We start from the raw sequence: 23,227 nt of genomic DNA, 5'->3' as shown, positions 1-23,227 counted from the left end.
TAGTGCTGCTCTGTCCGCCCGCTCAAACCACAAAAAAGAAAAAAGAAAATCCCTCACACCTCAACAGCAAGCCTTCACTGTTTTCTAACTGCTCGGAGTTCTGCAAACAGGAGAATAAGACCGTTGGAAAGTAATGTCAAGTTAAATCAAAATGGGAAAAAAACTATGTTCTGCATTGAATATAGAAATAAGTTGTTATTTTTCAAATCTGTGCAGAAATTCTGCGCATTGAAAATGTAAATACTAACCTACAGATGTGTGCATTTAATTTAAGCTGCATCCAGCTGTGGGGAAGATAAAACCTTCCTCAGAGACACCCTTAAGCTGTGGCGCTGACTCATATAATTAGAAACGGTGAGAGGGGGGGAGGAAAAAAAAGGGAAACTAACTGATATGTAAAAAGCCGACTGTGTGAATATCTGTTTAAATTGTTTTATTGTGGCAATTTACATCAGAGATGTCATCCTGCCAGAGAGCTTTTAAAAGTGGCTTCATTTGAAGTTCAGATAGTGACACATGCCAGCGTTCATAGTCTCTCCCGATGTCAATTCCCCGTATCCCCTGCTCCCATGTCCAGACACTCCTCTCAAGGCTGCATTAGGGCCATTTGAATATTTCATTTCCTATTAATTATGCACTGTGACTCTCCATGTCATTAGGAGAAATAAAGTGGAATGTAACAAAGGATGAAAAGAAGCAGGGCACGTCTCGTATGAACAGAGAAATTCCAAAGCTGCTCACGTAGGCCACCCTTCATTGAAAATTCACTCTGTGCCAGTTAAATTGGAGTTGAAATGTCTTTACCTATTATTTTCTTCTTTGAAATTTAGTAAGATGTCCTGAAATGTTTACCAGTTTCATTTTCTGACCTTCTTAATTAAACGGCCATTTATTTGATTCAGACAAATGGAAAGCCCAGAGGAGTCGGAATTGATTTCAGTGGGGGGGGGGGGGGGGGGGGGGGGGGGGGGGGGTTATTGGCCACGTTTACCTTAAACACGTCTTTTTAAGTCCTTTTTTTTTTGCCACGATAATTAACTTCAAGCGATGAATGTGTATCAGTCATTGTGAAAAAAAAAGTGTTATCAAAACACAATAGGTGGACCTGAAGAGGGGAGTCCACGTTTCCCATAAAGATTTAAATCGCTCACCTCAAGGTTGAACGTACCGCAGCTGCACAGAAGACGCCATCAATTTCCCGTCCTTTCGTACGTCTGTTTTCTGAGTGTAAATGTGGTGTTTAATGCACAAATGTGTTGTGTGAACATAAAAAAAAATGGCATCAAATTTATTGGGCCATCATAAAGCCAGCGCTGCCTCTGTGCCTTTTGCAGGTTGACCGTGGCTATTTTTGATTTGCTGTAAATGACAGAAAAAGTGAACACGAAGAGGCAGACGCGTTACTCACCTTTCTCCCATCTGCCTGCGCCACTTTGTGCACACGCAGACGTGCTTGGCGACAGTGACCTACATGGTCACCGCAGATGCGATATAATTTATGATATATATAATATATTGGATCCATTAGCGAGCATAATGAAGTAGTGAAATGAAAGGGTATTTGTGAAATCAGTTCAAACATCCTGCTCGGATTATGATTAAATGATTAATGAAATGCCCCTGCATAAGCATTTTCAAACAGTAATTCATGCGGCAGCTGATAAAATTCCTCCAATCATATTTCCTTCACTCGTGAACCTTATCTCCACCATTTTATATAAATCACAGAAAAAAAACCCTGTCTGCTACCCGGCGAGCTACTTATTTAGATTAGTTATAAATGCGCTGGAAAAGAGAACATCTTTCCTGAATAAAATAATCGCACATAATTATGTCCATAATTCAAGTTTGTGACAGATCCCATCTCCTTGTCCTGTTGTCCTCTACATTTGGTCTGGCTTTATTTGAATTTCTTGTCATTTTAATGATAAAATTAACAATCAAAACACACGCTCACACGCCAAAAAAAAAAAAAAAAAAATTAAACGAAGCTAATTCAACCAAGCAAGGCTGAGCTGCAGTGAGAAGAAATGACATCAGGGCATTGGTGCATAATTTAGCAAAGGTATCCAACCTGAAATTCTTCAATCATCCCACTTATCAGCAAACTGTAAGCGCAAGACAGGACTGTCACAAAATATTGATCGTCATACTTATACATTTAAAGAAGTGTTTCTTCTTGCACTGCACATGTAATCACTGCGGCAGCATTGAAAGAAACGTTTCCAGATTAAACACTAAACCAGATGTTATAGGACTTTCCTTCTTTACGTCCCAAAAATGTTTCTGGAAGGTAATTGACATCAGTCCCCCCTCCTTTCTCTGTTTTTGGTTTTCCAGGCATCTTAACAATGAGCACGCCCTGGACGACAGGAGCACGGCCCAGTGTCGGGTGCAAATGCAGGTCGTACAACAGCTGGAGCTGCAGGTATTGTCCCAGCGGTTGTTTTCACCCAAATATTTCTGTGTGTTCTTCTGCTGACACTTCCCTCAGACTCTCACATGTCTGATATCAGCCATAGGGTCACTCATGGAAGGGTGGGGGGGGGTGAAATAATTTTGTACATGTGCTAGTAACCAGTCATTAAAAATGTGTTATGTATGCATGACAGCCAGGAAAAGATATATGAAGGGCCTGGGGCTAAGCAGAGAAGATAATTACATTTTGAATTTTACTGGGTTTTAAAGTTATTTATGACTTTTAACTGTTTGGCACCAACAATAAAACACTTGGTGAAATGAGTCGGCAGCGCCGTGTGGATAGGCAGTCAGCGTTTAGTCGGTTAGAGGAACAGAAAGGTTATTGTTGCCCACTGCACAAAACTGCACTTTTAATACCTTGTCCCTGACGAGTGGACGTATAATTCTGTTTTTTTCTGCTGGAAAGAAAAATATGCATGAATGTCTATATTAAGAATGTAACTATGTAAAAAATACATGGTTCACTGTAATAACATCACTGTCATTGCTAATGCAAATCTGAAGTTATTTATTGGTTTTTCAGGGGGAAACTAAACAAATCATTTCATGAAGCAAATATTTTGACTTATTAGCTTCTGCAACAGTTGCAAAGCAAATACAGTGAGAATCCAAACTAATGTGTTCCAGACCATGGGCATTGTTCACTTGTGGTTCACATACTAGTAATGTAATAGCCCCAAAATGACTGATAATGAGTATAAAACGGTTATGGTTTACAGGACGTTGATCTTAAACTATGAGAGTTTAGATGCTCATACCATACTTCATGGCAATGTCTTGTTTCTGCTCTGGTGGTTTATCATCCGAAGGGATCGGAGAAGGTTTACCAAACACACACTTCCTCTGTCTGCAGCCTGTCACCGTAATTTAAGCTGGCAGCTGAGACAGCACTGAGTTTCAGAAAGGTAGAAAGAACTTGGGCTTATGTAAGGGAATGAGACACAGTAGATTTTCTCTCTGACTTGCAGTCAGAATCGAGTTTGTCAGAGGTGCAGACTTGTTGACAGCTTCCACGGGCATTTTGAAAACAAGTAATGAAATAATCCAAAAGGTAAATTGTGTTTCTATGCAGTCATTGTTAAATATGTCTTTAGTATAAAGCCACAGAAATAGATTTTGTGTGTGTGTGCTCTTTAAATACATGCTGTTTCCTCCTTTCTCATTACAGCTAGCAAAAGACAAAGAGCGTCTGCAAGCTATGATGACGCATCTTCATGTCAAGTCCACAGAGCCCAAAGCCACCCCACAGCCGGTGAGCAGCGACGCTGTCATACATCTCGCTCTTGTTCCTCCCCCATCCTTTTGTTTGTCTTAATTGGCACACATGTATTCATTAATCCCTTCCTCCATCTTATTATTTATCTGCTAAATAAAAACAGCTGTTCTCTTGAGGGAGGCAGTAAATATAGTTTGGACCACATCTGCTGACATCCGAGATTCAATTTGGTGCCTGTGATGAACTGGATGCACACTCTGTAATGGCCCCTATCTGTGCTTCAGAGAAGCGGTGCCCGTGTGAGCTTACAGGACAGATGAGAAAGTGCAGGAAAATAGAAATAATGGATACGTACTCTAAATAAAATAAGAAATGAATACGATCACATTAAACATGTATTATTTGTGCCTTTTCAGGCACATTAACATCCTCTCTTGTCTGACAGTATCAGTATGACAACTAACATTTTCTAAAACGTGAAAAGTGAAGCCACTTTAAGATGTGGAAAATTAAAAACGACACCAACACATTATGTTTTTCCATAAATTCAACAAAGTGTGGAGTGTATAATTTCGGAGATAAACTGTAATTATTGATATGCAGGGTAATGCCCATTACTCCTGACAGAGACACTAAAGGTGCGAGCTGATATACATCAGTGTCTCTCCTGTGTATTGATGTTAGCAGCATCTGATTTAGATGCTTCCCTGAGGACATTTCAGTCCTCATCTAAAGGGTTAAGAAGTTGTCAGGAATTACCCTCAGCCAACCTTCCAGTAATTCTAATAATTGGTAGAATCTGTTCTGAGCTGCTCTTGGCTCAGTAAGAATAAAAAGAGAAAAAGTTTTGGTTTCATCTTCCATGTTTTGTGTTTGAAATTACGACAGCAGAATTTTAAATTGTGAAGTGAAAATGAAAAAAGAAACTAGAATATTTTTGTGCAGGGGAAAACTGAAATGGCTGTTCAAACTATTATCTTTCTGACATATTCCAAACATTATATCCAATGCTATAAAGGGTACTGCCTAATCCCCATCCTATAGGGGCAAAAGCTTAACATATGGCATTTAAGTATCTGCTCTGTTTTGTCATGTTGAAGATGGGGCCTGGCCATCATATTTCAGTCTGTATGACAGTTCATTCAGGGAGCCAAATGAGCAGAGATCATTTTACTGCAGGGCGTGAATGTAAAATCACACACGCATGCACACAAATGGACAACACGCATGCAGGAGTCTTGTTCCTGTGCTGCTTGTATCATTTATTTACAGTCAAAGAGGAGGCTATTGACATCCAGAGGCTGCATGCGTGCTCAGCACAGCTCAGCCAGTCAACAAAAAGCGCCTGGAGATGTTGAATGACAATAAGCTGTCTGTTAAAGCTGCGCCTGTGTCACACACTCTGATTGTGTAGATTAGGGTGCGGAACGAGGGCTCTGACACGGGGACATTTGTATATGAAAAGTGGTCGGGGCGGCAGATAGTATCTTGAGTTCGCTGCCTCTCCTCTCTCCCCTGGGCCTGCGAGAACGGCTGTGTCAGAGCTCAGCGTTAACACTCTCAAGGGGGTGAGCTGGGATTTTTATTCAAATAAATAGACTCCCATTCTCCGGAGCAGCTTTGCCTGCTGAAAGCTGCTGTGAAATGCTGTGATGAATGTGTCTGACTTTGGCGGGGTGAGTTGGAGGACTTACACGGGTCGGGACCCGTGGTCCCACTGAGGCTACAGTGAGGTTGCATCAGAGGTAGCCACAAAGATGATGCAGAATGAAAGCATCTTCAGAGATGACTGGAAATAGAGCCTCCCTGACGGATGAAGATGTGTTCTTCCAGTAATTGCTGCTGCCACTTCTCTCGTGCCCCATGGTGTTGCATATAAAGCAAGGCATGTATGAGTGGCCAACTGCCTCAGATGAACTTACTGCTTTACATTTAGTTAGAATGAAACAAACTGCTACCGTGCATTCACAGCATGGAATGAACTGGATTCTTCTTTTTGCGTGTGTGTTTGAGTTGTTAGGTAGATGGGGGCAGAGGGGTGAAAACAAAATGTGCCACATTAGCAATGCGTGTTTCCATGTGTGTGTTTGTATTTGTCTCCATGTGAGTGGGTGGGTGTCTGCACCCGGTGTCACTAAGCATTCTTGTCAGAAATCTGACCTTTTACGCCATACATAATTAAGGAGGGACTTTTTGTTTATTTTCTTTAGCAGCTTGCCGAGTCAAAGCCAGTATAATTAGATCACCAATTACCATTTAATTAATTTCAGTCTGAAGTCTCATTTTGTCTAGGAACTGGAGTGAGCCCAAATGGTGAGGCAAACAAAGGCGAGGCTATTACCAGCCTGTCTGGCCTATTGTTGAAGCCTCTCCGTGTTTATGGCCAGGGAATATGGATGAAACATGAAACAAAGCCTGCTAATCCACAGGAAGAGAAGTCAACACCGCAGCCTCATTCTATTGATAGCATTGTGTCAGAAACACGCAAACCCAAGTGTAATTTATTTTGTTCATGCTTTAGAATAACACATCTTCTGCTACTGTTGGTGAGGATGCAGCTTACATGCGTGCATCTCTGGAGAAATCCAAATTATTTGCACAGGCTCTGCCAAAAAAGGCAGAGTTCACATAAATAGGCATTGTGAGGACTTGGACACGTCTTTTAAACTGGGAGGTTTGCAAAAACACAGTTGTCTCTCATTTTGAGGGGAGCACTTTGCGACCCTGAGACATTCTCTGTGTGTTTTTCTACTAAAGAAGTTTAAAAATGAAATGAAATGAAATCACCTCTGAGTTCTTGGCATGTCTGTGTCAGATTTCTGACATCTATATCATAGCTGCTGGTGATAGTGTTAATAATATGATTAATGAAAAATAATATGATTGGTAATTGGATGGTTGAGCAGGATCTAATTTTTTGTGTAGTGTCAGGTGTTAAAACCTTCATCACGTCACCTCCATTATCTGCTGAAATCAGACACCTGATCCCTGAAAATCATGTGATGTCAAAGATGAGTTGCTTGGTACCCACACAGTCCTCTTTATTCCTCTGTCTTTATTTGTTCTCCTTTTTCTTCTTCTCACAGTCTGAAGTCATGTTTCATTTGGAAACAGGCCTCCTTCGGCAAATTAGCAATTAGAACAATTTTGCGGGAATATGTATATGTGTCATTAGTTTTCCTGCCAATTAATAGCTGGAGCAGGGGGTCAGGCTAGAATTTTCCACTTGACTGCTGTTCCAGTATGGAGGCTTGGCTCTCGGCTTGGAGCTGCCCCAGCTGCTGGAAACCATGCTATACCTTCGGAGCACTCGCCATAATTAGTTTACCTTGTAGCCATTATTTCTTAAATCCTTCCTTTGCCTTAGCTGACCCAGCCCATGCCTGCCCACAGACTTCAGCACTGAAACCAAAGACTCTCTTTAGAGGCCTGTCTGTGAAAACACTGCAGGTTCATCTCTACAATGGCCATCCTGGCCTTAATGATGGAGGTCAGTCAGGAACAGTAGTTAATCATCAGATCACCTCTATAAGCGCCTCCTAATTAGAGTCCTCACAATACATTTTCAGCTTGTAATTAGCCCAGATTGGCCTCTTCCTCTGGCTGCCTTATTAGGAGGGCTGCTCAGCGGTTGGTGAGAATCAAACTGTCATTTTTCAGTGCTGCACGGGCCACCCATCTTCCCTTCACAGCTCAACCCTCACTAGTGGTTGCCATGCTGGTGAGCCACAGTGTGTAGACGAGGTGGCTGTCTAAACAGGACAAAAGATTAAACAAAGGCAGTGAAACTCAGAGCTGGAAAATGGCAGCTAGAGGACGGAGAGCTGGGCTTGAAGAAAAGAGGCCCCAGAGTGGTCCTACAAATGTTGAGCCATCGTCTTTGCATGCGCCTGCAAATGGAGAGAAGATATGCACAGCCAGGGAAGCATCTGAGACACGATGGTAATCAGAAACTAACTGTGCTCTGTCTGTTTCTCTCCGTGTGTTTACTTTGGTTCCCTTTCCTCAGCTCAACCTTGTGTCCAGCGTTACGTTGTCCAAGTCAGCCCCTGAGGCCTCTCCTCCTCTGAGCCTTCCCCAGACCCCCACCACACCCACGGCACCCCTCACACCCCTATCCCAGACCCACTCCGTCATCACAGCCAACAGCCTCCACAGCGTGGGCCCGATGCGACGGCGCTATTCAGAAAAGTACAACATGCCCATCTCTCCAGGTACTGCACAACAACCCAAATACGGATCATTTACATGCAGCTTTGTAATCAAGCTTATAGAACTTTATCGGTAACCAGTTTTATTCCATATTGACACCTTTTATTTCTTCCCCGTGCAGATATCAGTCAGAACAAAGAGTTTTACATGAATGCAGATGTTAGACCGCCATTCACGTACGCCTCGCTAATAAGACAGGTAAGAAAACCTTTATATATATATATATATATATATGTATATATGTGTGTGTGTGTAACACTTGTTTTTTTTTTTTCTTCAGTTTAATGGAACATTGGCAACCTCCATCTTGTAGAACATATGCAACATATGCAGATGCACTCACCTATTAAAAAACAACCTCTCCAACTTATTTCACTCTTCATTTCTTGTTGTATTTGAGCAGAGTTTAGACAGAGGAGCTGATAATCCATTCAAATGAGTGTTCGAATGCATTTGGGACTCAAAGCACAGCCACGTATGACATTTTTGTTTGATTAAGCAGGCTGTGATTGCCACCAAATTCATTTCACACAACAGTAGGGATGAACCTGCTTTAAGATGGCCAGTCAATTATCGCTCGACCGCAGTAATCTGGGATCTCAGGAATTAATCTGAGCCGTCCGTAATTGCTGCCCTGTAATCTGCCTGAGAAATGTTTTGGCTTGCCCTTCATTTACACCCACAAAAGAAAATATATTTAAATCTGCTGTTTTGAATTCAGCTGTGCTGTACACTTCTGGAAGCAAAGTGTGCTTTACATGGACAGTTTCCTCCCTGTTGTCTTGGGTTTTTCTCAGGAGAGCTCACAAAGACCTGCGTGCTTCTTGTGAATTATTAATAAATTTGTGAAGCGAGCAAAAGTGTAAATGTTTGTTTCTGTCACTGTTCCTCAACCAGGCAATCCTCGAATCTCCAGAAAAGCAGCTAACACTAAATGAAATCTACAACTGGTTCACACGAATGTTTGCATATTTTAGGCGCAACGCAGCAACATGGAAGGTAATTTCATTTTTCTTCCTAAAGCTTTTAAACTGTCGACATTGTGTTGATGTTGGAGAAAATAAAATGTTTGTCCGGCATAATGCCTCAATAAACGAACCTTTGCCCAAATCCATTTCACAATTCACCACATTTTCTGTTCAAGTGAACCGCCCCTTATGTAAACATATGATCCACAGGGAGAGTATTAGGCAAAAAAAATGTCTCCATGTAACACGCAGGGATGTTCTGATAGTGGGTGGCATTAGTTAGACATAGCCACACTCTGCCAGTGACTGCTGGCTGAGCCCCTGACTCTCTCTTTAGAGGAGAACACTCTGTTTTCCACCGCGCCACAAAACACTCACGCACATCTGGACACAGAGCAACGAAACACAACACAAATGACCAGAGACGTGATTTTAGAGTGAAAAGAGTAGTGATGAAGCAGTGAAAGCCCCCTCTGTGCCGGAGCTGATCAGTCACACACAGCTCTAACCGCTCCTCACACACACACAGTATCACCACCCAGCTCCACCCGTGTCCTCCATCAGCTCCCACACTTGCTGACAGCTCTTCCATAGGGGCACACTGGTGTTATAAACACTGGATTCCTCTCCCACTCTCCTGCTCGTGGAATAACAACAGGATGATTTATGTGGGTTTCCTTTCATGCCATATTTTTTTGGAGTTAACATTTAAGTTGTAATATCTCTTTTTTTCTGCCTTTTATAATGCAAAGTCAGAATGACACAACAACTTTCTTTTCAGTGAGGACATTTGGGTTTCTATATCCTGACTGCTCTGAAAAAGCTGCATTTTAATGATAAGAAATGACATGTCACTGACTTTAATTGCCATGGAAACCACTAAATATGTTTGTGTTGTTTGAGTAATTTGAAACTTAAGGACCATTTACAGCCAATAACCCTCTGGTTTATTTATTGTTTTCATTCAGGATTCATCTCGTGCCTGTCAAAATGTTTCTTCTTTCCCATGACGACATGTTTATTGTACTGATAGAAACCTTTCTTCTCTCTTTGTTTTCACACCAACTGCAGAATGCAGTCCGGCATAATCTTAGTCTTCACAAGTGTTTTGTGCGAGTAGAAAACGTAAAAGGGGCTGTGTGGACAGTCGACGAAATAGAGTTCCAAAAGAGACGGCCTCAAAAGATCAGTGGGTACGTTTGGCCTCTTTGAGCCCTGACTAGCGTCTGTCTCACCGTTGACTGATGGGAAGAAGCTGCTGCCGCCACTGCTGCTCCATTTCATTGTCTGTGTGCCACGGCGTCCAAAGTCCCTGCTTGCTTTGGCGTGCCTCCCCTTCATGCTTTCAGAAGCCTTTTGGTGATGCCTCATAACCCACAATGGCTTATTTTCATTTTGATCCTCACCCTCTCCCCTCCTTCCTGTGTGTGTCTGTGTGTCTGTCCGTCCCCCGTCTGTGCTGTCGATCACTGCATCTGCATCTGGCTGCCCCCCCCTCCCCCTGCTGGTTTGCTTCTCCCAGGGTGCCATTCGCACCAACCTTTCCCTGCATAAGTGCTTTGTGAGAGTAGAGGATGAGTTTGGGTCCTTTTGGACAGTTGATGATGAGGAGTTTAAGCGCGGCCGACACATTCAGCGAGGCCGCCCTCGGAAAATCGCCGCTGACGAGAACTTTGACGAGCTGCTCGTACAGTAAGCACCTCCGCCCACCCTGCAAAACCCAATGACCCCAAGCCCCACCTGCATGCTGCCCCCTCCACACACCCTCCCTTCTCTGTGTTGCCATCATGCTTTTTGTGCTAAGCTCACCATCAATCATGCTTTCACAAGATCTGCCTCCATCAACCTGTTCTTCCTTCCCATGAAATGCAAAGCGTTGAAGACAGTTGTGTGGTGTTGTAGAGTGATTGAACATCTTAGAACTATAGCCTTAATATCCACATTACTACACCAGTAAATTTGTTTAGTTCAAAGTGCATTGATTTCTTTTTATGAAATAAGATACTGTATCTGAGGCGTGCATGCTAGGTGAGACATGAGTCTGTGGTTGTAACTTAATTTTTCTGTTTGCAGAAGTCCAGCCCTAGTGAAGAACATTCAGACCAGCCTGGGCTATGGTCCAACTCTCTCTGCTGCCTTCCAGGTAAAAATAATAAGTGACTTCATCTTTAGCTCTGAACTTTAAAAGACAGTGAGAAATAAGTCTCTCTCCGTCTCCTACGCCCAGTCACTTAGTCTTTGTTTTTCGGGGCGATGTTCTGGCATGAAAAGAGTGATGGGCATCTGAGAAAGTGCTGACAACTCTCTTCCGTTTCACATTTAATGCTTCAGGCTTTGCTTTTTCAGGCTTCAATGGCAGAAAACAACATACCTCTATACACTACTGCTTCCATTGGAAGTCCTACCCTCAACTCCCTGGCCAACGCCATCCGTGAGGAGATGAATGGAGCGATGGACCATGGAAACAGCAACGGGAGTGACAGCAGCCCGGGACGCTCGCCCCTGCCAGCTATGTGAGTGGCACGCACACTTTCTATCACCACAACAGTCTCTGGCTGAAAAGTGAAAAAGAGTCTTGGCTGCTTATTTCACTTAAACTGAAACTTCAGATAGATGTAGACAGCAAACAGTTTCAGTGCCCACCCAGAATGCACTAAAATGATCTAACTCGTGGCATTAGATCAAACAGAAACAATGTTAGAGGGACAATAAATAAAAAGGGAGAGGGATGATATTGGAGTGTTGTGTCGGGTCATGGCCAGTGCTGTGGCTGGCCTCCCTGCAGAAAAGGAAACTCCACCTTTTCAAAGTTTCCACAACCAGACCAGTCAGGAAGAGAAGACAGGAGCCCCCATGTTATTTTAAAAGTGAGTTTATGAACTCTGCTTAATGTGTCCCGCTGCCTGTCTGTGCCACGCCATAATCAGCATTCCAGTTTGTTAAAATATTTACAAAATGCCAGGACGCAGAGTGACAGAGCCGCTGGCTCTGACATGGTGCAACATGAGCTGCAACACATTCAGAAACGCCTCTGAAAGAAAAACAACACACATGCATAATTAGTCTGGGAGACATCATCCAAGATTTTCTTGTAGGAAAGTTGCGGTCGGCCTGGAAACCGCAGCTCCCCGTTCACTTGTTGTATAGGAGTGTCTGCTAAGTTGTTTGAAGCCTAAAATAATACAGCACACGCTGCATCGTTTCCAGATGTGGGGGCAGACCACCGATGCGCAGCGCGGGTAGACTCGGGGATGGCCTCCTGAAATGTCACAGCTTGGGGGAAAGTCTGCCTGAGAGAAAAAAAAAAAGGTGCAGTAATGAGCTCCTGGCCAAATAGAGGAAAGTGCCATCCCTAATCACTGTGAACATAGCTCTGAGCGTGGCTGTGGAACAGGAAAGGCAGAGACAGGATGGGTGTGCTGGCCTGAAGGCAGCCTGCTTCTACCTCTGCCCCTCTGCTTCTATCTTTGGGCTGATAGAGCTATTCTCCATAATAAAGTCTATAAGCTTTGTGTACAAAATGAGTTAAATCTGTTTTCTTTTGCTATAAAAGAACATTATCCTCATATTAACAAAACATATCTTGCATTCTGTGCTGACAGATTTTTAATGATATGCCATATATAACGTCACTCTTACACTAAGAGACAAACTAATGTTCAAAACCATCCCTGTTATTCTGAGACGCTTTGACTCTCACTGTTCCGAATAAAAGTTCAACGCTCCTGTTAACTGTGTGACGACGTGTGTTTTCCACATGTTCCACCACGCTGCTGGTTGACAGAACACAGCTTTTTCACACTGTGTGGAAACCAGAGCACTTTCTCTCACACAGCCAGATGAAAATCAGGTATCCAGAGAAGGCTAATTATCAGCAAAGTGTAGAATCAGCATGCAGTTCAATAGCATAATAATAACAATTTCATGTCTGCCCTGCAGCCACAGAGTCAGACCTGAGGCAACGGCACTTGTGGAGTTACTTTGATGTGAAAATGATAGAAAAGCTGACTTTACTTTCCCCCTTTTTATAATTTACACCCAAATATGTCAGCTCATTTGCATACGAGTGCCTCCATCACAATAGCTGCGAGTCACAGAAGACATCCCGATGTGGAAAAATCAAATGTGGGCTTTTGTGATGAGGAATGTGCCAGTTGTCCCTTGTTGTTGTAGTAAATGAGCGCGGTGCCTCATCCTGACACCACTGCCTCCACTACAGCAGCCTGGCACCGCAGGTTAGAGCAGCGAGTCCCCTGCAGCTGCTCATAATGTTTTTTTTCTTTTCTCCTCTCTGCCACAGCCAGGCCTCCCCTTTCTCTGCGCTTTATTCCTGCTCTGCTTCTGTAATGAGAAATTTGGCAGATCTCATCTCTTTAGTGGCTCTTTTGCCCAGGCTGTGAGCTGAGGAGGAGGGGATGGGTGGGGGGCTCATGTTTTTGCCTTGTTTACAAGTGACAGCGTTATTATTCTCATAAGGGCTCTGTTTCTTATCGCGGTGTTGTGCCGAGCGCACCGCTGCCTCTCTCCTCGCACGCCTCTCCTGCCAGCGCTTTTCTTCCCTTATTGACACTTGGTTGAAAATATGCATTAATTCTGGAGTTTAAAGCATGGATGCCGGTGTCTGGTTGCTGTGTTTGCTTGAAGTTGATTAATGATAGAAGCCGGCTCGGGGTCGTCCTCTGGAGACCCGCCTCGCAGGTTGTGCATGTTAACGAGCAGGAAGGGGAACACACAGCGCGCCGCTGATCCTCCGCCACCAGGAGGCTGACAACAGCAGCCCACTCGCTCCGCAGAGTCCATTCGCTCCTCTCCTCGTCTCATGTTGTTAATCTTCCTCATTTATCAATTCTAAGTGAATACCCTGTTGTCGGTTGCCATGAAAATAAAAAGCCTGCAGCTTTGCCGGGATTGGAATACCTCAAAAGAAGGCTGAAATTATCATCGGCACCAGTGAGGCTCCCTCTCACAGTCTCACCGAAGCCAGACATTTGTTTTTGTTCCCCTGCCGCTCTTTTATAAACAGAATGAGCACAGGTATCACTTTGTGCCTGCGTGTGAAAGCTTCTAAAGAATACAGAAGAAAGTTTAGTATAACAAAACCAAAGTGACATTTTGATTCTCCCCTCCTCTTCCAGGCATCACATCAGCGTTAAGGAGGAACCTCTGGACCCAGAAGACCACGACGGGCCCCTCTCCTTGGTAACGACTGCCAATCACAGTCCGGATTTCGATCACCACAGAGATTACGATGACGACCACGGCCACGATGACATGCTGTAAGGCCAGCGCCACCCCTCCCCAGCCTCAGAGGCCGAGACAGTGTGGGTCGCCTGGGAGACGGAGGCTCTCAGCAGATAAAAGTGAACTGCGGTCTCAGTCACTGATGACAGCTCTCAAATGTCTCCAAGTTGACTTTTTAGTGCCATTAAAATACATAAGAACCCACACACACCAGAAGGGTAAAACACAGAATACACCCCACATGAGGGGTTTTTGTTTTCAGATCTCTTTCTACTTTTGATTTAAGTAACACTTAAAAAGTGAAAAAGAAACTTCATTTGTACTCGTGACGGATCCGTTTGGTACGGGGGCGGACTGCGGGAGACCCTCGCTGCGCAGCCACGACGGACTGCACTCAGCGGACTGCAAAAGGGGGTCATGCCCCCCTCACCCCCAAGCCCGCCCACCCACCCCCATTCTCTCAGATACACACACATGTGACCATAAACTGAAGCAAGAGATAAAGACAAGACCACCGTGTGTGTGTGAGTGAGTGTGTGCGAGCAAGAGCGACTGCAGTCTTGTGTTCATTGTCACTGCCTTCAACACTTCTCATTGATTAGATTCCATCAGGGGGCGGGAGGGACGTTCTTCTTCTGGGATTATTTTTCGTTCCGGGGTGAAATGTTATAAAAATCTCAACATATTGTGTCCTCTCCATTATTCAATGCTGTTCCAGATGTTGGATCTTTTTTAATTATTTCTTTAAAACTGATCAGACCTCATGCCCATGCTGTGGAGATTCTGTGTGGTCAGCACTTGATGATGAATGTTTATGATTTCCCTTTTCTTGCTGTTCTTTTAAACATACACACACACACAAAGCAGAATGTCAGATACCAAGTAGTATTTTTCTGTCATTTATTCCACTATCTTCCACAAAAAAAACAAAAAAAAAAGTCCCTGCCTGCCTCCCCCCCTCCCTCCCTCCCTGCTCATGAAGTCCATTGGCAATGCACTACTCATAATGAAGGCTCTCTCCACGCATCAATGAAGTTTAATTTAAGATGCGAATGAATGACAGAGAAATCATGCAGGTTATGATTTATCCTTATGAAATTATTCTTTAAAACAGCCCCTCACGGCAGAGCGTGCTGAGCTGCAACACAATTTCTGATCACTTACAAGCTCCAGGTTTCTTAAAGCAAAATGAAAATGTCAGGTGTGCGCCAGCCAGATAATGATTTAGACCAACTAATTGTGATTCCTGAACGCAACTGTCACCGTTAATCAAAGGCGTCTTGCGCTGTCATTTCACTCAGCGCTCGAAGATAAACCTGCATTCCCAGTGGTTTTATTTGTATCACGTGCATGACTAGTTTTTACTTTTGAGTGTTAATGACGATCGCACAGCGGGTGAAACGATCCCAGGACCTGCAGCCAGACCTAAACATTGCACATTCCAGCCTCCGGCAGCCAACGTAAAGCTCCCAAACACACATGTAGGGGGGCGGCGTGTGGATACCTCGACGATCAGCATCGCCCAAATAAAGCCAATAGTTTTAGCCTGCAGCATGGAACCGAGTGGAATCCACATGTGCTTTTGTGGTGCAGCAAAAGATAAAAAATTCCACTTTTGGTAGTTAAATTCTAGAGACCATGATTTACCCGACTGCAATCAACCACTTTTTGTTTTATTTATTGTTAGTTTTTATTGTAATTCATGTTTTTATTAGGCTCTTTTCTCTTAGTCATTGATGTGTTTTAATATCTTGTTCTGTGACTACCAAAGATAAAACTACAAAGTCAGTGTTGTGTGTTCCATGCAATAGCAGATGAGGCCAGATATCTCCCGTCTCCCATTGGACGATCTCAGCAGCGCTGACCGAGCCGATCGGATCGAAGGGGAAAAGAAAAAACAAACGCTTCTGAGACTGCTGATTTCGTTCCTTCGTATTTTTGTTTGATTTTTTTTTTCTTACATTAAAACCAAAGGGGGGGGGGGTCTGGGACAGGACAGCTGCATTGACGCTTTGCGGTGACCAAAACTGAAGGGAGGCGCTGACGGGCTGACTACACGACGACCAAATTTTCTTTTTTTTTTCTGTCTTTGGGCCAGCGGGTAGAGAAGGGAGCTTTCTGAACAGGAGCAGATTGTGTACACGTAGATAAAGGTTGATTAGGAAAACGGAAAAAGCTTTGCAGAGAACAATGTGAAACAGATTCTTTGCTTCAACTGGACCACGGTGATTCAGTGTCTCTCCTCTTTTATTCCTTCTCTCTTTGTATCCTTTGAAATGATTGTATGCCACTTTTTAGGGGTTTTCATTATTATTTTTTCTTTTTTTTTTGTCGAGATTGGCAAAACTTTATGATTGTGTTTCGTTTCTGTCAACTTATTACTTTTTATATTAAAAAAACACTCCTGTCAACTAATAAGCTGGGTACAAGGTACTTTATGGCAGTTCTTGTTTTTTCTTATTTGTTTCAGTTTGCAGCTCATTAGCTAAAAAGGAAAAAAGGGGGCAATCTGTCGTTTCCAGATGTATTTAATATCCAGGCAGCTGCGGGATGGGTCAGTTACAGCCAGGCTGGGATCGTGAGAACAGGACCGAGCTCATCCACAAGCCCTCAGTCATCTGGCTGCTTTGTTTGGTGTTCAAAAAGGAGGGAAAGCGCTGGTAGATTAGATCACTCTCAGCATGTGTAGCTCCACATTACTAAAGATAACAGCATGAGAAAACCGTTCGTACGCATACCTCAATTCAAACCTATAGGGAATGATTCAATTAAAGGAGAAAAATAAACATTTCACTCAGTTGCACTTAGTTGTATGTCTTGCATGTGTAGTCTGATACTGTAGAGGGCAAATAAACAGAAAAAAGAAAGAAAAGAAAATTAGAGCTTGTTTATTTCATCCTTTTTCTTTTTTTTTTTTGTTGCCAAACCATTCCAAATCTCAGGCCTTCTGTTGGTGGAAGCGTCACCCAGCCGTGCGTGGCGGCGTTCGTCTCCTCTCTGATGTTCTGATGGGTTGTTTTAAGGGAGCTCCAATGTTAGGTTGTACATACATGTCTGTATAGCCTCTGTCTTCTCCTGTCCCTTTCCTCTCTCTCTCTCTCTTTTTTTTTTTTTTAAAGATCAAAAAAATACATTTGTGTTATGATGTTTGCTTTATTGCAACTGCTTTGTATTAACTATGAAATAGCTATGAGAAAAACTGCTGTATGTATTGGAATAGCAAACTGTGCTGCAAATGTATTTTACTTAGTAATCCTTGCTTTAAAACAAACTGGGAAGAAGAAAAAAAAAATCACACCATCCACATCTGGGTGAGCTGGGCAGGCGGGGGTTATTAATCCCTGATTTTGGATTTTAAACTGTAATATAGACAACAGACTTTTCTCTGTTATCATAGACCTAAACATTTTGTACAGATTTTTCCCTCTTTGTGTTAAGCTGTTTTTTGATACTTCCTTTTCATGGTCCAACCCCTGCCTTCTGTGGCTGTATGTTAAAGATTACCTGCTCGGAAAAAAGGGCAGACAGGTATATTTCCTCTACAAGACGGAGATATCTTGCATGACTATTCCCAGGGTTACAGAGATTGGTGGGGTGGGGGGGTGGTTTAAGTGGTCAGTAATAATATAAGGGTGTATCAATCTAATGATATTTTATATGAAATTACGAGGAAAAGAAGAAAAATATGCAGTGCCAAGATGTAAAGAATATTGTTAAAAGCTGTCTTTTTTTCTTTTTTTTCCACCCACGCATCAAAGATGTGTCCTCACTCATGCCATGTAGGTTAAACACACTTTTCTTTTTCCTTTTTCATCAACATATTTATATTTTTTTATCTCGAGTGGTCATTGTAAATGAGTCAAACCAAGCACAGCAGGCAGGTGGAAGGTTACATGCTGCTGGAGTGTAACGCCCTGCAAACTGCGGCCATCCGACCCCCCCCCAAACAGCACACACACACACAGATACACACACGGCGTCACCCGAGCTAAAATGCCATTGTTTCATCTATCACCAACCATCCGGCCCGCTGTCATTCCGTCCTCCTCTTTCTCCCACTCTCACGTCACACTTTTGTTTCCCTCTCGATGGAAGCGGGGAGGCTGCAGCCCAGGAGCTGTCACGCTCCTCTCATCCTGCAGCAGCTTTTCTTTTCTTTCTTGTTTTTTTTTTTTTTTTTTTCTCCCTCCTTATCTTTAAAGTTGTACTCTGTAGTTCTCCTTTTTTTTCCTCCTGTGTTTTCTTCTTCTTCTTTTTTTATAGAGAAATATGATTACTCATCACTTCCATTAGTCTGTAACCTCATCATTCCTCGTCTGTCTAATGCAGACCACTCTGTTGTAGTCAGTGGCGACGGCTGACGTGAGCATTCTAAACATGCAATAAAATGCTGGTTGTTTCAGATTGTTTCCTCCGCGTCTCTCTTTGTATGTTTTTTCATCACAAATCGAAGGTGAAACTCCTGATTTTAGAACATTTCACTGCGATTTCACCCTGCTGAATGGTTTTGCACAGACCCGTGTTTGTCACCCATCGGAGGACGCTCCCCTCAGCCTAAAACCTTAAATTACCACGTAATTAAAATGAGACAGTTAAACTGTCTTTTTCCTAACAGCAATTTAGGTAACTGCATTTGATAAGCTATAAATTGTAACGGCATTAAAATCCCAGAAATAATAGCGATATGGAGTTGGGGAGCTAATGCTGATGACCAGGACTTGGTTTTTTTTTTTTTTTTTTTTTTACGACAGAGGTGCAGGTCATGTTGGCCACTAAACAGGAGACAGAGATCAAGTCTAAGCACTTTTAATCTTGTGAAACAAGCAATTACAAATAGTTGCATTGATTTGTTAAAAAGCTTTAGGTGACATAAATCGTTTCTTGCTTAGCTTATTGCTGGAAAACATAAATGTCAAGTGTATTATTAATAAAGGCCAGTGAAAGACAAGATTTAATGGAAGCGATATAAAATCACAAGCAATCTCTCCGTGGGCAGTATTTCACCGATACTCTGATTCATGTGGATCACTGCTGTTTTCACGACTTTGATCACAAACTGGATCAGATCGTTGTTGAATTTGAGGCGAACACACAGATTCTGAAGGTGTTTATGATTTCAAAAAGGGCAGAAAGATTGAACTAACTGAATCACTCAATAACTTATAGAAGGGCATTACCATGATGTTATTATTATAGCCATAATCAGCCAATACTGGTCTCACACATAAATCCACATTTCTTTGCTGACTATTGACAACACATTAGTTTAATTGGGCAAAACTTAGGTTAGAATGAAATTTGATTTTATTCTATTTCACATCTAAGTCTGGAAAGAGCCTCCAAACACAGCATGTGTTTACATATGATTCAATTTTTTTTTTCTAATTTCTGAGGGTCATAAAACCCAGTAATGTCTCTTACCAGTGGGGGTGCATTTTCATTACCATTGAGCATCTCTTTTCATTAACAATAAAAATAAAAATATTTTTCCTGTCAGTGTTCTGAATTGAACTTCACTGCAGGGAGCTGAGGCTCCATTTCTGTTCTTGTTCAAATTAACCTCAGTTTTGTTTGTTGTGTCCGCAGTGACAATAGAGTGGAAATTATGCTAATTATGCTAATGCTATCAAAAATAAGAACCTGTTTTTATTTTGGTGCATAAAACTGCAAAGTATGACAGGATGTGATCTTCCAGATTGTAATGGAGATACTGAAAGAAAACTCATTTATGCTTTGACAAGGTCAAAATTTTATCTTCATACTACATTATTTTAAACTTGTATTTCCCAATTTTGAAATACCACAGCTTGTTATCGTGCATAATTTCTTACTTATATTTTTTAATTTTTACGGAAGTTTGGAGAAAATGGTGATCTTCATCGCTGAAAAATCAACACTTGAAGGGATTTTTTCATTTTTCTTTTTGTCTACGTGGGGTATGCACAGCAGACAGAGCGCTCTCAGTTTGAAGAATCAGGGACTAATTCTGATGGGGCAGCTAAGCTAACACCTACTCAGGAGCAAAGAACGATTTCTTTTTGCCATCTGAAGCAACTCCCCCCTCAAGAATTTAATAGGGGTTGAACCGAAGGTTACATATGCAGGTTGTTATACCGTGTCACTGTTGCATCATTGCATCATCACAGCATGCATTGTGGTGATGATTAGCTAAGTCTGTCAGCTGTTGGATAGCAACTCATTTGGAAAGATTTAAAAGGTTCTGAGTGTTTCACATAGGCTTTTCACTCATTTTACTGTCTCACAGTTGGTATTTTGGGATTAAACCTGCTGAATTTTGAGTCACAGCTGATCAGCAGCAGGATACACACTGGACATTCAGTGACATGTAGCAACGCAGATATGCCTATCATCACTTAAGAAATTAGTGACGAAGTGAATTGTCTGATGCCAAAGTGCCCTTGTGTAAAAATCCCTAAATATCACGTTTGCTCGATTTGCTATGAAACTTTTGAGTTTTGAGTTGTTTCACATGGTAAAAAATGTATTTAGCTTAGCTTGTTGCCAGAACTCCTTCCTGATTCTCCAAACGAAGAGTGCTCTGACCAGTGTCTAGTGGAGATAAGACACTGACTTCTCACAATTACCTCATGCTACATCAACTTTGAAATAAAACATAAAATAAGATATCCCTTTAGAAATATCCCCCAGAAAATCTTGTTCCCTGAATGGCAATTTGAGACTGACTGCAAATTATACGTCTCGTACTGTTTAAATATGATTGATGCCGTCACTCACTGTCAAAAGTGGAACCAATGCGGAAGTGTAGATGACTATGCCAGTGCCTAGAAAACAGATAACAGTTAAGTAACCCTCCCCATATCCCTAGACACATATAAGAAGTCCCGTTCTGCAGGCTGGACAGATAACATTACATAATCAAGTGTAAACATTTCTGGGTAGAATATTCTATTTACATCTTTCATCTTACTCACATAAAAACAAAATTTTATATTAACACACAACCAGCTGATCTCTGTTAATCCAGAGTGTTTACGCTTGCAGATCTCACTTCAGGCAATGACTCACATCTGGTGGTAACCGAGGTAAACTTCTCCAGAAATGACTAAGCCAATACTTTTTAACCACAAATCATTATGGTGTCATTCATAAGATTACTGCAGTAATGTTTACTGCCTGGCACAAAAAAAATATTTTTGGATTTAAAGCAATTTTGCTCCTTTTCAAAACAAACGTGATTTTCAATCATAGTTCCATCTAACTGAGTAATGCTTTATGAAACCCCTTCGGGGATATTAGGAAGTGTTAGAATAAATTATTGATGAAAAATACATAAATACGATAATAAAAATAATTGAACAAACTGTTGTAAATTAGAATTGTAGCTTACAGAGAGGTGTTGTTGAAATCTCCAGAGACTGCCATTAATGCAGTGGACTGTTGTGTTTTGTAGTTTGGCAACAACTGAGTTGATGATGTCTCACGCAGCATCGGCAGTTAACAAAGGCCTCCTTTTTCATTAGACAACACGAACAGATACTCTTAGTTCAAAATGTGCAAAGACGCTGATTCTTAGTAAAGTGTCCAGGATTGCACCATCTGTTGTTAATGAGCACAGCAATCCCTATACTCTTACCACTCCATCTGCAGTCTCTGTCTATTCGTACAGTCTGTACAAGCTGATTAGAGGCACGTACATCGTGTTCTTGATATTCCTGTTGTTGCATCATAAATACTCAAGGCTTGTTTATTTTTGCCAGTGATATCACATTCCCTAAAGACAATCAAGGGAAGAAATATTTTAAACTTCCTCCACCTTGCTCTGCCCTACATCATTGGTCATACATTGGTCTCTCCTCTTCAACTTATCGGGATTTGGAGTCTCAATCAACTGCTCCCACATTCAATTCAATTCAGTTTTATTTATATTGTGCAAAATCAAAAGAAATGTTCTCTCAAGGCACTTCAAAGATACAGTACAATTCAAGCCAATTTCAATTCAAGTAATGTAAAACAATCATAATCCGATCAAATTAAATTCCTTAAATTCCAACTGAGTCCAAGTCATATCAAGCCAATTAAAAAAACAAACAGACAAAAAGAAGTTGCTTCGCTAAGGAAACTAACAGATTGCATCTAAACTTCTCTTCCATCCAATCCCCCTGTTCTGAGCGTGCATGAGGCAACAGCAGAAAGAAAAAACTCACTTTTAAAGGCAGAACCAGACTCAGGAACAGCAACTATCTTAATGTAACCATTCCTGTAACTTGCCAGTTTAGATTCTATTGTATTGCACTAACTTACAAAAAATGCACTATGAGGCTGAGGCCACTGTGACTGACAGTTGAGTTTCTCAACGAATGTTGGCCACAGGTTCTTCCTCTGGTCCATTTCTTGCATGTCGCACATGAGCCACATGAATATAAATGACATTAAATTCCACTTGGCTCTGTTGCACTAAAGTGAAGACAGGAATGTGGGCCGTTTAGTGTGTTAAAACCTGCATAAATGCAACCAAAATGATCTAAAGTCAGAAAATACGTTGTTTTTGCAAACTTACTCCTCATAGTCTTTAACAGATTATACTTAATTTTCCTCATTAATCACAAATAATGCTATTTAACCCCAAGGGCAGGCTCTGTTGCCCCATCCTGCCCTGCAGACAGATCAGTCATATTGTCTTGCTCTGTATGATTGCAAAAACAAACATGGATTGCTGCTGTTCACTTCATTCTAATTAAAGCATGGCACAGCCTCATTCATTCACACAAGAGCTTCAGTCAAATAGTCAAAGCTGGCAAAGTCCCAACATTGTAGCGAGGCAATTAGCAGTCCTGCAGTGTTTGTTATTCATGGTTTGATGTAAAAATTTGTTTATTAAGATGGGCTGCAGGCGCTGGTGTGCAATAGACCTGCTTGTAATTAGATTCCAATTATTTGTCTGTTTCTGATATTGTAAACTGGCACTTACCACATCAGTTAAATTGACACACTGCACTGCTTGGTTTACCCGGTAATTAAAATGTGTTCTGTTAATTAGATGATGACCACTTTATTCCAGGGCTCTTGTGTTTGGGCTCCTCGGCGGCTCACTGTTTGGATCATGAGTTGCCAGACGCTTCCCTAATCA

General features: G+C 42.0%; 1 protein-coding gene across 9 annotated transcripts in view; it reads left to right on the top strand.

Annotated features, from left to right (window-relative positions):
• The window catches only part of foxp1b (forkhead box P1b), a 154,507-nt gene extending 135,987 nt beyond the window's left edge, over positions 1-18,520 (top strand). For all 9 annotated transcript variants that reach the window (XM_072382843.1, XM_072382841.1, XM_072382842.1 and 6 more), the window contains 9 exons: positions 2,341-2,428; positions 3,650-3,733; positions 7,707-7,911; positions 8,031-8,107; positions 8,807-8,908; positions 9,949-10,070; positions 10,951-11,020; positions 11,224-11,390; positions 14,013-18,520. In XM_072382843.1, coding sequence (XP_072238944.1) covers positions 2,341-2,428; positions 3,650-3,733; positions 7,707-7,911; positions 8,031-8,107; positions 8,807-8,908; positions 9,949-10,070; positions 10,951-11,020; positions 11,224-11,390; positions 14,013-14,157 — 1,060 coding nt within the window. In that variant the 3' untranslated portion in view covers positions 14,158-18,520. The remainder of the gene's footprint in view (positions 1-2,340; positions 2,429-3,649; positions 3,734-7,706; positions 7,912-8,030; positions 8,108-8,806; positions 8,909-9,948; positions 10,071-10,950; positions 11,021-11,223; positions 11,391-14,012) is intronic.
• The last annotated feature ends 4,707 nt before the right edge of the window (positions 18,521-23,227 follow it).

This window comes from Leuresthes tenuis, unplaced genomic scaffold, assembly GCF_036924035.1.
Source record: "Leuresthes tenuis unplaced genomic scaffold, fLeuTen1.0.hap1 SCAF_3, whole genome shotgun sequence".
In the NCBI taxonomy this organism is placed as follows: domain Eukaryota; kingdom Metazoa; phylum Chordata; class Actinopteri; order Atheriniformes; family Atherinopsidae; genus Leuresthes; species Leuresthes tenuis.
This window is presented reverse-complemented; position numbering and strand designations above follow the sequence as displayed.